Genomic DNA, 15,820 nt, shown 5'->3' with positions numbered 1-15,820 from the left:
CTCCAGTCTTTCTTGCCGCGCGGTGCCCGAAGCAGAAGCAGTTCGCAAGTGCCGGTCGGCCAGCTCCTGAGATTACGAAAATTTGGAAACCGAAGTCTTCTTGAAAGCTAAGTACCCCGTTGGGGAAACATGTCCTTCAAGGATGCATCTGCAGTCCTTACAAACGGGTTGTCCTGTCGTCAGGCAGCCCTTCGGTCGTCCGGATTCCAAAGTCTGGGTCTGGCCTCGGCTGGTGTCGCACTTCACCCGACGTCATCTCTGCTGGTCTTCGGGTATAAAGGCATCAGCCGACGCCATTTTCCTCAGTCTTTCTTGCCGCGTGGCGCCCGAAGCAGAAGCTGTTCGCAAGTGCCGGTCGGTCAGATCCAGAGATTACTACTACCGAATACTACTTCGAAGACTTCTAAAAGCTAAGTACCCCGTTGGGGACTCTTTCTTGCCTCAGCCGATGTCAGAAAAAGTGAATAACTGTTTAACTTGTGGGAAACAAATACCTCATAAAGATTTCCACTCTTACTGCTTACCTTGTTTAGGCCCAGACCACGACGTAGCAGCTTGTTTAGCCTGTGCTTCCTTCAACCGACGAATGCTTAGGCGTCGGTCGGAGTTTGCTGAACAGTTTTTCGGCTCAGATTTTGCGTACATTATGCCATCGGATCCTCCGACTACTCAAATTGTTAAAAAAACGCAAAGAAAAGGACCGACACTCGCGGTTTCGGCCGAAACCACGGTTAAGCAAACCGCGAGTGTCTCGGTTTCGGCCGAAACCGAGCAAACAGGTCAATCTACAGCCGAATCCATGACTACTACCGAGGCCCTTCTACCCTAGTTGAATCGGCCTCTGAAGTTTTGCCTACTAATGTGGTTTCTCCAGAATTATCGGACACCATCCCTTTGGATGTCTCTACCCCAGCACGTGGTGCTGCTAGGCCTCCTGCAGCCATGTCTATAAAGGCCTTTGCCAGGGCTAAAGCAGCCAAAACTGCTAAGTCTGTGCCTGTTAAGCCCCCTTCTCACAGGCCCAGTTCCAGTTCCCAAATGCTTACTCTGGCAGAGGATCTCATCTCTTTAATAAGGGGATCCCAATCTCACCCAGACAGGGCCTCTCAACCTCCAGAAAAGAGACCTAGAGCAGAGCCCCCTGAGCCAGTGTCCTCAAATGACTCTTCTGATGATACAGACAATACAGACCATCCAGAGGCTCCTTTTTCTACTTATGAAGATTCCGATGCTGAAGAATCTATTCCTTCTGCCTCTTCACCAGAGGAATTTTCCTTTGGGGAAACCTTACATGCCATGAGAGAGCAATTCCAATGGCAGGGACAAGATTTCTCAGATTCAAGAAAAAGGCTTAGGACCTTTTTACACTTACCGCAACATAGGCCCTTAGCTATACCTCCAGTTCTTCCTGTTGTGGATGATGCATTTAATGATGTTTGCACTGCTCCTGATACTTTACCTCCAGCCCCTGCTAAGCCCGATAGGTTTTACAGGGTACTGGACACTCATCACCACTTATACAAGGCTCCTTTTGCAGATCCTGAGACTATCTCCCAGGGACCTGAGGCAGTAGCCGACCTCAGCGAAAAACCCTCTCCTTCTGAAAGGGAATCCAGGTCCTTAGAGATGGGGTAAAAAGTATACACCTCTGCTACTCTCTCAGCTAGAGCTTTGAACTGTCAGTTTCATATGATCCAATACCAAGAGTTTATGCTTGATCAGTTAACTAAGAAGCTGTCCTCTGATGATTCCTTAGATAAGAAATATGTTCTAGAAATGGTGAATAGCATTCAGCAGGTTAGTAACCATTCTTTAAAATGTGGCTATGATGCACTGGAGGCTTCATTTAGATCAGCCATGACTGGCACAGTTATAAGAAGGCATGCATGGTTGAAAGAACAGGTCTTGCCGGATCATGTTAAAGCAAAGCTATTAGATGCTCCTATGGATAAGGTCAGTCTATTTGGTTCTCCTGCTCAACAAGTAATGAAGAAAATGGAAGAGAAGGCAAAATCTGTTCAAACAGTTGAAGATTTCCTACAGGTTCAGCCCCCAAGGTTTAGCAGGAACTGGCCTTCCAAAAATTGGTCCTTTCCAGACTCCTCTAAAACTCAGAGAGGCAGGAATAGGCGTTCCAGAGGCAGAAATCAATCCAGAGGAGGTGCCTACAGGGGACGCCAGTGGCAAGGCAATAACCAACGAGGCACAGATACAACCACTACCACTGCAACAGGACAATCACAGTGACTTGACCCTCACACCGCCTACCAGGGAACAAATAGCAGCACCCTTAGGCGGAAAATTAGCCTTATTTTCTAAAAACTGGCACTATATCACAAGAGAAAAGTGGATTTTGCAAACTATAGACCAAGGCTACAGGTTTCACTTCCACACCTTACCAGTAAAAAGAGGAATGCCAAACCTACCACCAAATCAAAAGACAGAAGCTCTAAAACAAATAGCTCAATTAACAAAGATGAGAGCTGTGGAAAGGGTACCACCTACAGAACAGGGCAAGGGATTTTACTCCAGACTCTTCCTAGTACCAAGAAAAGAGAAAAGTTGGAGACCTATTCTCGACCTGTCCACCTTAAACACATTCATCATTGTTCCAAAATTCAAAATGCTGACCCTACAGCAACTTCTTCCCATGCTGGGCAAGGAGTATTGGCTGGTGACTCTAGATCTCAAGGAGGCATACCTGCACGTCCCCATATGACCAAATTGCAGAAGATACCTCAGATTTCTTGCAGGATCAGAGCATTATCAATTCTCAGCATTGCCCTTTGGCTTATCTACTGCACCCAGAGTGTTCACGAAATGCCTGGCATCAGTAATCGCTCATTGCAGGCTTCAGGGAATCCAAATTTATCCATACCTGGACGACTGCCTGATACAAGCGGACAACAAAAGCAAGCTGACACAAGACTTACAAAGAGTCATTTGCTTACTACAAGCCCTGGGATACACAGTCAATTTAAAAAAGTCAAGACTGATACCATCCCAAACAAGAACATTCTTGGGTGCAGAATTGGACACAGTAAAACAGATGGCATTCCTAACTGCAGAAAAACAAGAACAACTTCCTCTTTACTTCTTGGCATTAACAAAGCAGAACAAACTAACAGCAAGGAAAGTACTGCAGGCCTTGGGCTTCATGGCATCCTGCATAATCCTGGTCCCCCATGCCAGACTGCATATGAGAAAGCTACAGTGGTACCTAAAGAATTTATGGTCTCAACACAGGCACAGCTTGGAAACCGAAATACCACTAATCCCATGCCTGAAACAAGAGTTCCTATGGTGGGCTCAGGCATGCCAGTCAAACCCAGGATTGTCCTTCCACAACATTCAAACAAGCCAAACCATCACAACGGACGCCTCAGACCTCGGTTGGGGGGCCCACATGCTGGACAAGTGCATTCAAGGCTTATGGACTCCAGATCAGCTGCACCTGCACATAAATCAAAAAGAAATGCTGGCAGTAAAACTAGCAATCCAGAATTTCAGACCATTCCTCAAAGAAGGCCAATTGATGATGACAGACAACACCACAGTCATGTGGTACATCAACAAACAGGGAGGCACTCATTCATACCCCCTATGCCGAATGGCTCTGGACCTATGGAATATGGCTCTCAGCTACAACATTCAGTTACAGGCAATATTTGTGCCGGGAAAAGAAAACATCCTAGCAGACATGTTAAACAGAACTACCTCGGATGCTCACGAATGGATGCTACACCCGGACATCTTCAAGGCCATCACAAAGAAATGGGGAATGCCACAAATAGACCTATTCGCATCCCCACTCAATCACCAGCTCAAGAAATTCTGCACAAGGACATACCACCCACTTGCTTGGAAGGTGGACTCTCTATCCTTCAGTTGGAAAGGCCTGACAGCATATGCATTTCCACCCCTTCCTTTGATGCACAAGGTACTACTGAAAATCAAAGAGGAACGTCCAAGGATAATTCTGATAGCTCCAAATTGGCCAAGACAACATTGGTATCCATTGCTGAGGAGCATGTCTCGGGGGGAAACGTGGACACTACCCCTGATTCCTTTGATGTTAACTCGACTACAACATCCTGCATCCAAACCTGAAAACTGCAACTGACTGCCTGGAACATTACATAAGAGCAACTAACCCAGATTTATCCCAAAGGGTTAAAGACATTATCCTTGAGGCCCGCAGACCTTCAACAAGAAGGAACTATGCAGGAAAATGGAAAAGGTTTGTCATTTGGAGTACTGAAAGAGGGAAAGATGTGTCAAAGGTAGATATTGCCAACATCCTGGAGTATTTGGCAGAGCTTCTCCATACAGGCCTGTCCTATTCCTCCATCAGGATACATGCATCAGCTATTTCTGCAGAATACAGCTTCGATCCCCCTGTCTTCTCACATCCTCTACTCAGGCAGTTCCTGAGAGGAATTAAGAATGTAAAACCTCCTAGGAAACCACCATTACCAGCATGGGACTTGAACTTTGTGCTAGAAAAATTGACACTCCCTCCATTCGAACCAGCAGCAACAGCAGATCTTCAACACCTATCCTGGAAAACTGCTTTCCTACTGGCAATTACTTCAGCAAGAAGGGTTTCAGAACTACAGGCTTTAATGGCAGTACAACCCTTCCTAATCTTCCATCAAGATAGAGTGTCCATGAGAACTAATCCTACATTTATGCCTAAGGTGGTTTCCAGAGTGTCTCTAAACCAGGCTATCCACCTACCTACCTTCTTTCCCAATCCACAGAACAGGGGGGAAAGACTGCTACATACCTTGGATGTACATATACAGTTGTGCTACTACCTGGACAGAACCAAGGGCAATAGAAAAACTGACCAGCTTCTAGTAGCTTATGCAACAGGAAGGGAAGGAAAAGCAATTTCCAAACAGACAATCTCCAAGTGGATAGGAAATTGCATAAGATTCTGTTACTCCTACCATGGAAAGCAAATTCCACAGAACATAAGGCCTCATTCTACAAGGGCTACAGCCACTACCACAGCTTTCTTCACGAGTGGCTACCAAGGACATTATTGAGGCGGCTACTTGGACCTCCGTGCATACATTTGCCAAGCATTATAACTTACCTCTATACTCTAGATCCCGAGCAGGGTTTGCCACTGCTGTTTTGCAAGGGATCCTAACTACACCATAATTCTCCTTCCTCCTTCCCTAGTTTGGCTATGGTATTCTACCCATTTGTAAGGACTGCAGATGCATCCTTGAAGGACATAGTACAGTTTTGTACCTACCATAAATGTAGATGTCTGAACAGGATAGCATCTGCAGTCAGGATTACCCACCCTCCTTCCCCTCTGTGGTACTCCTAGGGTATTTGCCCACCTAATAGCTAGCTGGGGGGGGATCTCTTATGGTGTAGTTGTTTGTATATATGTACATACATGCTTATTTTTTGTGTTTGCCTTCTACTTTTTTGGAAACATTGGCATTTACCCAAAAATTTAGCTATCCAAGAGGGCAACTGGCATCTGGGGCAAGAAACACTGAGGAAAATGGCGTCGGCTGATGCCTTTATACCCAAAGACCAGCAGAGATGACGTCGGGTGAAGTGCGACACCAGCCGAGGCCAGACCCAGACTTTGGAATCCGGCCGACCGAAGGGCTGCCTGACGACAGGACAACCCGTTAGTAAGGACTGCAGATGCTATCCTGTTCGGACATCTACATTTATGGTAGGTACAAAACTGTACTTTTTCTTGCCTCAGACCGATGTCAGACAAAGTTAATAATTGTATTTCTTGTGGGAAGCAAATACCGCATAAGGATTTCCATTCCTTCTGTATACCTTGTTTAGGCCGAGACCACGACGTCTCGGTCTGTCGCTTTTGTGCTACATTCAACAAATGCACCATTAAGCATCGGGCGGAGTTCACCCAGCATTATTTTGGGAAAGCATTTAACTATATTATGTCGTTCGATACTCCGACTCCAGTTTTGTCTAAAAAACGCAAAGATAAGGACCGACACACGAGGTCCGCAGCCTCTACCTACACCACGCCAAAGCCGACTACACGTGGTCCGGTTCTCAGCGAGGCACCTACGCAGCCCCTGACTACCGACGACATTTCTTTGGCGGTGTCTCCTGTGCCCGAGGTCGCAGGCTCCTCGGCCCACACCCCGACTACAGATACCAAAGCCACTCTTGGCGTTGTAACTCAGAATGTGGACAGGTCCACCTCCACTCAAGGTGTCTTCAGACCTTCCTCTTCTTTCTCCATCAAGGCTTTCACTAAGTCTAAAGCAACCATGCACTCTGAGACAAGCTACACAGGGCCCATCTCCAGGCCCCATGCCTAAGAAACAGATGCTAAAAATGGCTGAGGATTTAATTACTCATCAGAGGTTCTCAGCCCCCACTGGACAAAAGGCCCAGAGTGGAGGAAGATTCCCCCTCCTCTGATCAGGGCTGCATTATTTCAGAGCACTCTGATGATCAGGAACATTCTTACTCCCCTTTTGAAGACTCTGATGCGGAGGAGTCCATCCTTCTGTATCCCCTGAGGATTACTCATTTGGGGAAACTTTGCATACCTTAAGGGAACACTTCCACTGGGAAGGCCAAGATTATTCAGATTCCAAGAAAAGGCTTAGGGAATTTCTCTTGCTACCTCAGCACAGGCCTCTGGCTATACCTCCTGTCTTGGACATCCTAGATGATGTTTACTCGGAGGCCTGCCTTAACCCGGACTCTCTATCTCCAGCTCCAGTTAAGCCTGACAGGTACTACAGGGTTCCTGACTCGCACCAATTTCTATACAAAAGCCATGCTGCTGACCCAGAAACCATCTCACAGGGCCCCAAGGGAGTTAAGGCCTCCACTGCTAAAAATCCATTACCTTCCGAGAGAGATTCCAGATCCTTAGAAAGGTGGGGAAAAAAGGTATATACCTCTGCTACCTTAACCATGAGGGCCTTAAACTGTCAGCTCCATATGCTAAAATACCAACAGTTTTTGTTATCACAATTGAAAAGTAAAATGTCACAACCTGAACAACCAGACTTGAAGGAGTTGCAGGATTTGATGCATAGTGCAGAACAAGTGGGTAAGCATACCTTACAATGTGGTTTTGATGCTCTAGATGCCTCATGTAGAGCTGCTGTTACAGGATCAGTCATACGTAGGCATGCCTGGCTCAAGGAACAAGCCTTGCCTGATCATGTCAAAGCTAAATTACTAGACGCCCCTCTACAAAAGGATGTATTATTTGGTGATAATGCTGAGGAGGTATTAAGGAAAATGGAGGAAAAGACTAAATCAATGCAAACTGTGAAAGATTTTCTACAGGTACAACCCCCATGTTTTAGCAGAAATTGGCCTTCCAAAAACTGGTCCTTTCCTGCCACGGACAGACCCCAGAGAGGCAGATACAGGCGCCCAAGGGGCAGAGGACAATCCCAAGGATCGTTTAGAGGCAGACAATGGCAAGCTCCTACACAAAGAGGTGGTGAGGATAACTCGCAATCTTTCAGAAAGCAAACCCAATGACTTTCCCCTTTGCATGCCAAGCAAGTCTCAAATGGCAGCCCCCTTAGGAGGAAAGCTGGCATTATTTTCAAAAAATTGGCATATTGTCACAAAGGACAAATGGATCCTGGACATTATAAACAGAGGCTACAAATTCCATTTTCACACCCTTCCAAAAATGAGAAGCATGCCAAACCTGCCACACAATCAAAGGGCAGAGGCACAAAGGCAAATTACAGATCTCATAAACATGAAAGCTATTCAAGAGGTACCTACACGAACAAGGTCAAGGTTTTTATTCCAGGCTATTTCTGGTACCAAGGAAGGGAAAAGATTGGAGACCTATTTTGGACCTATCCATCCTAAACACATTTCTACTTGTACCAAAATTCAAGATGCTCACTCTACAGCAACTTCTTCCCATGCTGGGCAAGGAGTCTTGGCTGGTAACATTGGACCTCAAGGAGGCATACCTGCATGTCCCAATCAGACAAAATTGCAGAAGGTACCTCAGATTTCTTGCAGGTTCAACCCATTATCAATTCTCTGCATTGCCCTTTGGCTTATCTACTGCGCCCAGAGTATTCACAAAATGCCTGGCATCAGTAATTGCCTACTGCAGACTTCAAGGGATACAAATATACCCCTATTTGGACGACTGCCTGATCCAAGCGGACAGCAAGCACATTCTTCTGAAACATCTGGCTTATGTAATAATGTTGTTGAACTCTCTGGGATACACAGTCAACAAAAAGAAATCAAGACTAATACCCTCTCGGAAGATAATTTTCCTGGGTGCCAATTGGGACACAAACACCCAGATGGCCTACCTCACGCCAGAGAAGCAGGGGCAACTAATTCAATACTTCAGAGCACTAGCAAATTGCACCAGGCTGACTGCAAGGAAAATCCTGCAGGCTCTGGGATTCATGGCATCTTGCATCTTACTAATCCCATGTGCAAAGCTGCATATGAGGAAACTACAATGGTACCTGAAAAACATATGGTCTCAACACAGCCACAGTTTAGAAACAATAATACCACTAATTCCATGTCTGCAAAAGGAATTTCTGTGGTGGGCTCAAGCATGTCAAACAAACACAAGTCTTCCATTCAGCAAGCCTCAAGCAAATCAAGTCATCACAACAGATGCCTCGGACTACGCCTGGGGCGCACATGACAGATCGGTGCATTCAGGGCAAATGGTCCCAAAAGAAAAGCACCTTCACATCAATCAAAAGGAAATGCTAGCAGTAATAAATGCTATTATAGCTTTCAAGGACCTTCTACAACCAGGTCAGCTATTGATAAGAACGGACAACACCACAGTTATGTGGTACATAAACAGGGAGGAACACATTCTTAACCCCTATGCAGACTGGCCATGTCACTTTGGAACATGGCCATGGACTTACAAATGGAACTACAAGCACAGTACTTGCCAGGCAAGGAAAACACGCTGGCAGACAACCTAAGCAGGAATATGACAGATCCACACGAATGGAAATTGCATCCAAAAGTTTTTACAGAAATAATCCAAGAATGGGGAAGGCCATATATAGATCTCTTTGCCTCCCACAAAAATCACCAATTGACAAAATTCTGCTCAAGGATTTTCCATCCAAAGGCCTGGAGAGTGGACGCTGTCTTTCAGTTGGACATCAATGACAGTTTATGCCTTCCCACCTCTTCCTCTGCTGCCCAAAGTTCTATTGAAAACCAGAGCAGACAGACCAAAGATGATTCTCATTGCTCTGGACTGGCCAAGGCAACACTGGTACCCACTCCTGAGGAGCCTGACGCATTCCCCACCATGGACCCTGCCTCTAATGCCTCTTCTTCTGACTCAGCACAGCTTCAAAACTCTTCACAGCCAGCTAAAAACACTCAATCTAGCCGCATGGAAGATTCCTTAGCATCACAACAGGCCCTACTCTCCAAGGAGGTGCAGGATGTCATTTTGGAGGCCAGAAGGCCATCAACTAGAAAAGCTTACTCCGCAAAATGGAAACGGTGATTGTCTGGAATGAGAAAAAGGGCCAGGATCCTGGAAAACTGAATTTACCTCAAATACTACAATATTTGGCTGAGCTGCTAAGCAGTGGACTTTCATTCTCCTCCTTCAAAATCCATGCCTCAGCCATTTCTGCAGAATACAACACTGATCCACCTTTATTCTCTCTCCCTCTCTTAAGACAGTTCCTCAGAGGGGCTAAGAATCTAAGACCTCCAAGGAAACAACCAATACCTGCTTGGGATCTTAATTTCATTCTGGAAAAACTGACCTTGCCTCCTTTTGAGCCAGCTGCCTCATCAGATTTGCAATATTTGTCCTGGAAAACAGCTTTCCTTCTGGCTATCACCTCGGCTCGTAGAGTTTCAGAACTACAGGCTCTCATGGCTGTCCAGCCTTTTATCATCTTCCATCAGGACAGAGTTTCCTTACAAACCAACCCGTCCTTTATGCCTAAAGTGGTATCCAGGGTAGCTTTAAATCAGGCCATACATTTACCTACTTTTTATCCTAATCCTCAAAACAAAGGGGAGAGATTACTACATTCCTTGGACATCCACAGACAACTGCGTTATTATTTGGACAGAACAAAGCCTTTCAGAAAATCAGAACAGCTCTTTGTGTCCTATGCTGTAGGAGCTCAAGGAAAGCTAATTTCCAAACAGACAATCTCAAAATGGATAGCCCACTGCATACACTTTTGCTATTCCTTTAATGGCAAAACTGTACCTACAGGCATTAGAACTCATTCCACCAGGGCCACAGCCACCTCTGCAGCTTTCCTCAGAGGAGTTCCTACCAAGGATATTTTGGAAGCAGCCACTTGGAGTTCTGTGCATTCCTTCTCCAAGCACTACAACCTACCATTATACTCCAAATCTAGAGCAGGCTTTGCCACTGCAGTCTTGCAGGGCATTTTCGCTCCTCCTAGTTCCACCTAGTGCCTACCACCCCTTTCTTAGCTTTGGGATTCTACCCATCTGTTATGACTGCAGCTGTATGCACGATGAACATAGTACAGTTTTGTACCTGCCATAAATGTAGATGTTCGAGTGCTAATACAGCTGCAGTCCAGGTTTCCCTCCCTCCTTTCCCTCTTGGGACAGGCCTATAGGCTAACACATCCTCATACAACCTGATTGGGGTATTCATTTATGATGTATTTGCTTGCAACTACTGTATTTTGATTATATTGCACTGCATTATTACACAAATTTATGTATTGCCTTCCTTCTGGGGGCACCTGACATCTGGGGCAAGAAAAACTGAAGAAAATGGCGTCGGCTGGTTCCTTTATACCCCTGTCGCTCTGACGTCAGGGAAGAAGCGACGACAACCGACGCCGGACCTAGACTTTGGAATTCGTCCGACCGAGGACCCGCCTGATGGCAGGAGAACACATCTGTTATGAATGCAGCTGTATTAGCACTCTAACATCTACATTTATGGTAGGTACAAAACTGTACTTTCCATAAGGTCAGAACCGGAGAGTGTGATGCTAGGCATGCCCAGTTAATCCAGCATTATGCCTGGCATATAATGGCATGGGGGTGGGGTATTGCTGGCCAGAGCATGAACGTTGGACATCTTTGAGGAATTTCTCTGGGATGGCTTTCATGAAGGAAATTTCAGGTGCCACATTTTCCAGAGAGCCCTCTAGAAGATCAGCTGATGCATTTAATCTCGGAAAACCTTTTATATCTTGGTGATGGAACTCCACATCAGCCTGTTAAAGCTGAGAGTTATCGTGTTGGCTTCTTCGGCTTTCCTCCCTTTTAAAAGAAAAGATGATGTATTTTACAGGCAAACAGTTGGATGGCAATGCAGTGCATCTACATGCAGTGGTGGGAGGGGGGAAATGGCTGCCCTTTCTGCAAGGAAATGTTCAAGCTGTGGCTGTGGCTAGTTTGAGTGGAAAGGTTTTTGCTGCTGAACATTTCCTACTTCTAATGAACCTGGCATTAGACTGTTTTAATCATCACTTGTCTTGGACTAGAGAAAAGCATCTCTTGTAAAGAGTGTATAATGGCATGTACTAAGGTAAAGTCAAAGCTTCTTAAGTGTTCCCATGTTGCATCTTTACAGACGGTCATCTTCAAGTCAGATGAAACAGGCCTCTCCTTTTCATGGTTGACCTCACCAGGTCTCGTTTCCCCCACACAGCATAAGGTTGTAGCAAGTTGTCAGCTTCCTACCAGCTGCATCCAACCCCTCTCATCTTTGCAGTTGCATGCTGGATTTCCTATCCTGCATCTAGGTTCAGAGTTCAAGTGGACAGGGTTATGGGCATTTCCTAAAAGACTTCCTTTTTCTTGCATGCCAATTAGATTTTGGGCCATCTGTGGCAGTTTATCAAGGTGTGTTTGTCAGATGTTTTGATGTAGACTAAATTGAGAATCAGTGCAACATTGTCCAGGCTCAGCAAATTTGCAAAAAAAAAAAAACTGCAGCTCTGTGCAGTATGGGGGCAGGCAACCATTACTTAATGTGGTCTACTGTAATGTTGTACATCCTCTGAGTAGGGTATAGATTTTTGAAGACTACTTACTAAAACAGGATTCATTTGATCATGCAGGTACTAGACAGGTTAGAGGATAAATCCATAATTCATAGTGACTTTACATCTATACCCAACCTGCAGTGTGAAGCCTACTTCGGTTTCTAAGGAAACTTCATTTAATTTTAGAGAGATGTTTTCCATTCCTTTTTTAATCCCATGGCCTCAGAGATTAAGTTCCTCTTTTTAAGAATTCTTTTTTTGGTGATACAGTAAACTCTCACTTAATCAGCACCCGTGGGGATTGGTAGATGACGGTTAAGTGTAGTTTCCAGTTGCTTGAGAGCTTCTTTGTGATTTTTGATTGGCTCTTATACTGGCATATGAGCCAATCAAAAATCGCACAACAGAGCCACTTCTACTCAGTGTGGAACAGTGGGCTTTTCCGGATTGAGTAGAAGTGGCTCAGGTCTATGTTATAAGATCGAAAGATCAAACTCTTGAACGTTCACATGAGCAAACATTTAAAAACTCAATTTTTTAAAAACAGAAATTTCCGCAATACAGTGAAGATCGGAATATTTGCCCTTGCCTCACTTTAGTTCGATCTCTGAGTTGGAATATATATTTAGCGGGGGGGGGGGGGCACAGCCCCCCACAATAGTGATTCAGAGTTTTTAAATATTCGCTCATGTGAGCATTCGAGAGTTTGATCTTTTGTTCTTGTAACATAGACCCAAGTGGCTCTGCTTTGCAATTTTTGATTGGCTCATATGTATGTATATATGTATACGAGCAAGTCAGAATTGCCAGTTGATTGGGAGTGCTGGTTTCTTGAGTTCCAGATAATGGGGACTCTACTGTATGTACATCAGCTAGAAGGGACATTGAGCTTTAGGACTTTTGATATAGTATTCCAGTTTCCTATCCAGAGTAGCTTGAGAGCTTATCTTCAGACATACCGTTGATATGTTTTATTTTGCACTTGGATCCATTCAGAATGAGGCTTCCCTTGGCAACCTTATTTAATAAGCCCCATTGGGCATTACTTGTCATGAACACTGTCTAAGTTTGTTTTCAAGAAAATGGATTCAAGGTCTTGCCAAACGGACAGTGTCTGCATAGTTGTCACTGTATTTATTATCCTTTTGTATTGAGAAAGTGGTAAACTCTTCCTGGACTATGTAAAGCCTTGCAGCTCTGGGTACATGTTTCAAGAGGGAGGTGTCCATGGGCCACATGATCTATTCAGTTTGCCCTAAGCATTGTAGGGATGTGCTGTTTAAAGTTAGATTAAGCTTTGGGAGGACTGTACTCCAGAGTCTTCACCACCTCTTAAGTGGTTCTGATGTTTGAGACTCGTTAAAAAGAATGGAAGAACTGCTGATCAGTGTAACCTCTCCTAGAAGCTGATCTGCTATGTTGGCAACAGCTGTAATTCAAAATCTGTAGCATTCTGAGCAGCAGATTTATCTTTCCATATGGATGATGTCAAAGAATGGTGCTTTCTTTTGTCACTGCAGAGGAAAAATGAGAAAAAAATAGGAGCCTATTGGGTTCAGTCATTGCCCTCCTCCATCAGATGGATTACATTGTCCTCTTCATTATCATCTTTTGAACAGCTAGGGGTCTTTTTCATGTGTCCCAAGACAAAAGGCATAACAGAATATTGCTGCATATAATTTGTGAGAGAGAAAGAGAAACTGCAACAAGTGTAATAGAACAGTCCATTTTTAAACATCACTCTGCACAGAAAATGTTTTTTTTTTCCTTTCTTATGCCTCAGACGTTTGTTTTTTTGTAGACGCAGAAGATTTCTTTGGGGAAAAATGCCAGTGAAGGAAAATGCTGTGCCTTGTTTCTCTTGCAAGTGATGCTGTTTAGTCTTTGAGTGTATGTTGATAAAATTATTAGAAGTTCTGGGCAGTCCTGTATATAGAAGGGTGGGAAGCAACTATCTATATCATAGATATAGAAGGTGCTAATGGACTTTAGTAGCGTTAAAGTTGCACAGATGTTAAATGTGCACACGTGCTTGCCTGTCTTTGTCTGTACAAAAGGTATTTTAACTTTTGGTGTAAAAAGTTCTGGATGATTGCAGTCATGACACGGTATATTCTGTTTAATGTCATCTCTTGTAGATATTTGAGACACAGCGAATGAAATTCTCAGAAATCCCTCAGAGGTTGCATGCCTTGCTAATGCCTCCTGAGCCTATTGTCATCAACCATGTCATCAGGTGAGTTTTCAGGATGTGCAACTGTTTATGTAATTTGGGAGTTGAGACTTTTTTTTTCTTGAAAAGCAGGACATTCATTTTTAGATGATGGTACATAGAATCAAGTTAAGTTCCTGTATTTTTTGCACAAAGCACATTTATCTCGAGTGTATATGAACCACAAATGAGATGTCACTCTTTGCGTGACTGCAATAACCTTATTATTCTCGTGTTTCTTGTTGGCATGGTTCTTAGTTTATGGCTGTGTAGGCTTGCCCCTGTTAATTTTTTATTTTTATTTTCTTTTTCTTTGAAAAGGTGGTGTTAGCGTCACTGCCTTCATTATTTTTAAGGATTTCAGTGGTGTCTTCAGCTTTTTTTTTTTTTTTTTTTTTATATGTTTTTTAAGCAGGTGTCCTTTATTGTTGTAGTCTTTATTTAGGATTTCAGCAGCCCTCAGTCATGGTTTTGCAGCATATATTAAATCTCTTCTCCCGTACTGGGACTCCACTTTGAAACTTGATTAGACCTATAAATTCTGTCTAGTACCCAAGCTTTGTCCCTCACGATGTTTTTTTAATATCTTGCATCATCTACAAAGAAGAAATCCTTTTAGTTCCTCCTCCATATCAATTGTGAAGACACTAACAAAGCTGGCCACAGAAGGCATACCTTAGTTAAGGATCCTCAGAAAGAGCCACTTTCCTACAGCTTCAGTTTAGTTCTTGAAATAAGTCTGACTACCCCTTTGTGGTGCTTGTTGCCTTTTTCAGTAACATGTTTGTCTGATTTGGGTTTTCTTAAGATCAGTTGTACAGAAATAAGTGCACTGTTTCATGGTCACTGTAATGTAATTGATCAGCGTAGGGTATATCTTGTACATCTGTAAGCACTCCTTTATCCATGAATATAGGATGCTGTTGAATGCTTTTTTTTATAGTCTATACGTACCATACTTAGATTCTTCCCCTTTTTACAATTCTCCATTATAACTTTAACAACAAATGATCCTTTGTTTCATATGACTGTTTGTTACCCTTTTGTTCTATTGCCATAATTGAGTTTTCTTCTAATTGGCTGTAAACTCTGTCGGCATCAATTCCAGTGTGTAGTTTGAGCTGTGGGAAGGCCAGTTATTGGTTTGTAGTTTGTAGGATAGCTTGCAGGTTTTGTGTTAAGAAGTATTGTTTATCCCTGTTAGTCAGGTTGGTGTCTGTCTGGGATGTACTTATAAGTAGTATTTACTCGGGGCTAAATCATCGTGTAAAGATGTTAATACCTTTAGCCAGAAGTCAGATACTGCATCTGTGCCTGGGCTTTTCCAGTTAAGAGCCTTTCTTGATTTTGTTTCAACTTCTCTAGCCATTACTTCATCATGTCTCGTATCCTGCACATTTGAACTTCATCCCATCTCGTGTCCTTCGCATTTGAATGTCATCCGTCTTGTGTCCTGTGCGTTTGAACATCATCCTGTCTCGTGTCCTGCACGTCATCTTGTCTCGTATCCTGCGCGTTTGAACGTCATCCCGTCTCGTGTCCTGCGCGTTTGATCGTCTTCCCGTCTCGTGTCCTGCGCGTATGAACTTAC

At 44.0% G+C, this 15,820-nt stretch overlaps 1 protein-coding gene across 1 annotated transcript in view; it reads left to right on the top strand.

Moving 5' to 3' along the window:
- SMARCD1 (SWI/SNF related, matrix associated, actin dependent regulator of chromatin, subfamily d, member 1) overlaps positions 1-15,820 on the top strand; it is a 1,197,111-nt gene that overhangs the window by 867,734 nt on the left and 313,557 nt on the right. Inside the window, exon 9 of the mRNA XM_044083818.1 lies at positions 14,156-14,253. Coding sequence (XP_043939753.1) covers positions 14,156-14,253 — 98 coding nt within the window. The remainder of the gene's footprint in view (positions 1-14,155; positions 14,254-15,820) is intronic.

This window comes from Protopterus annectens, chromosome 9.part0, assembly GCF_019279795.1.
Source record: "Protopterus annectens isolate FY-2018-M chromosome 9.part0, PAN1.0, whole genome shotgun sequence".
NCBI classification, from domain to species: domain Eukaryota; kingdom Metazoa; phylum Chordata; order Ceratodontiformes; family Protopteridae; genus Protopterus; species Protopterus annectens.
This window is presented reverse-complemented; position numbering and strand designations above follow the sequence as displayed.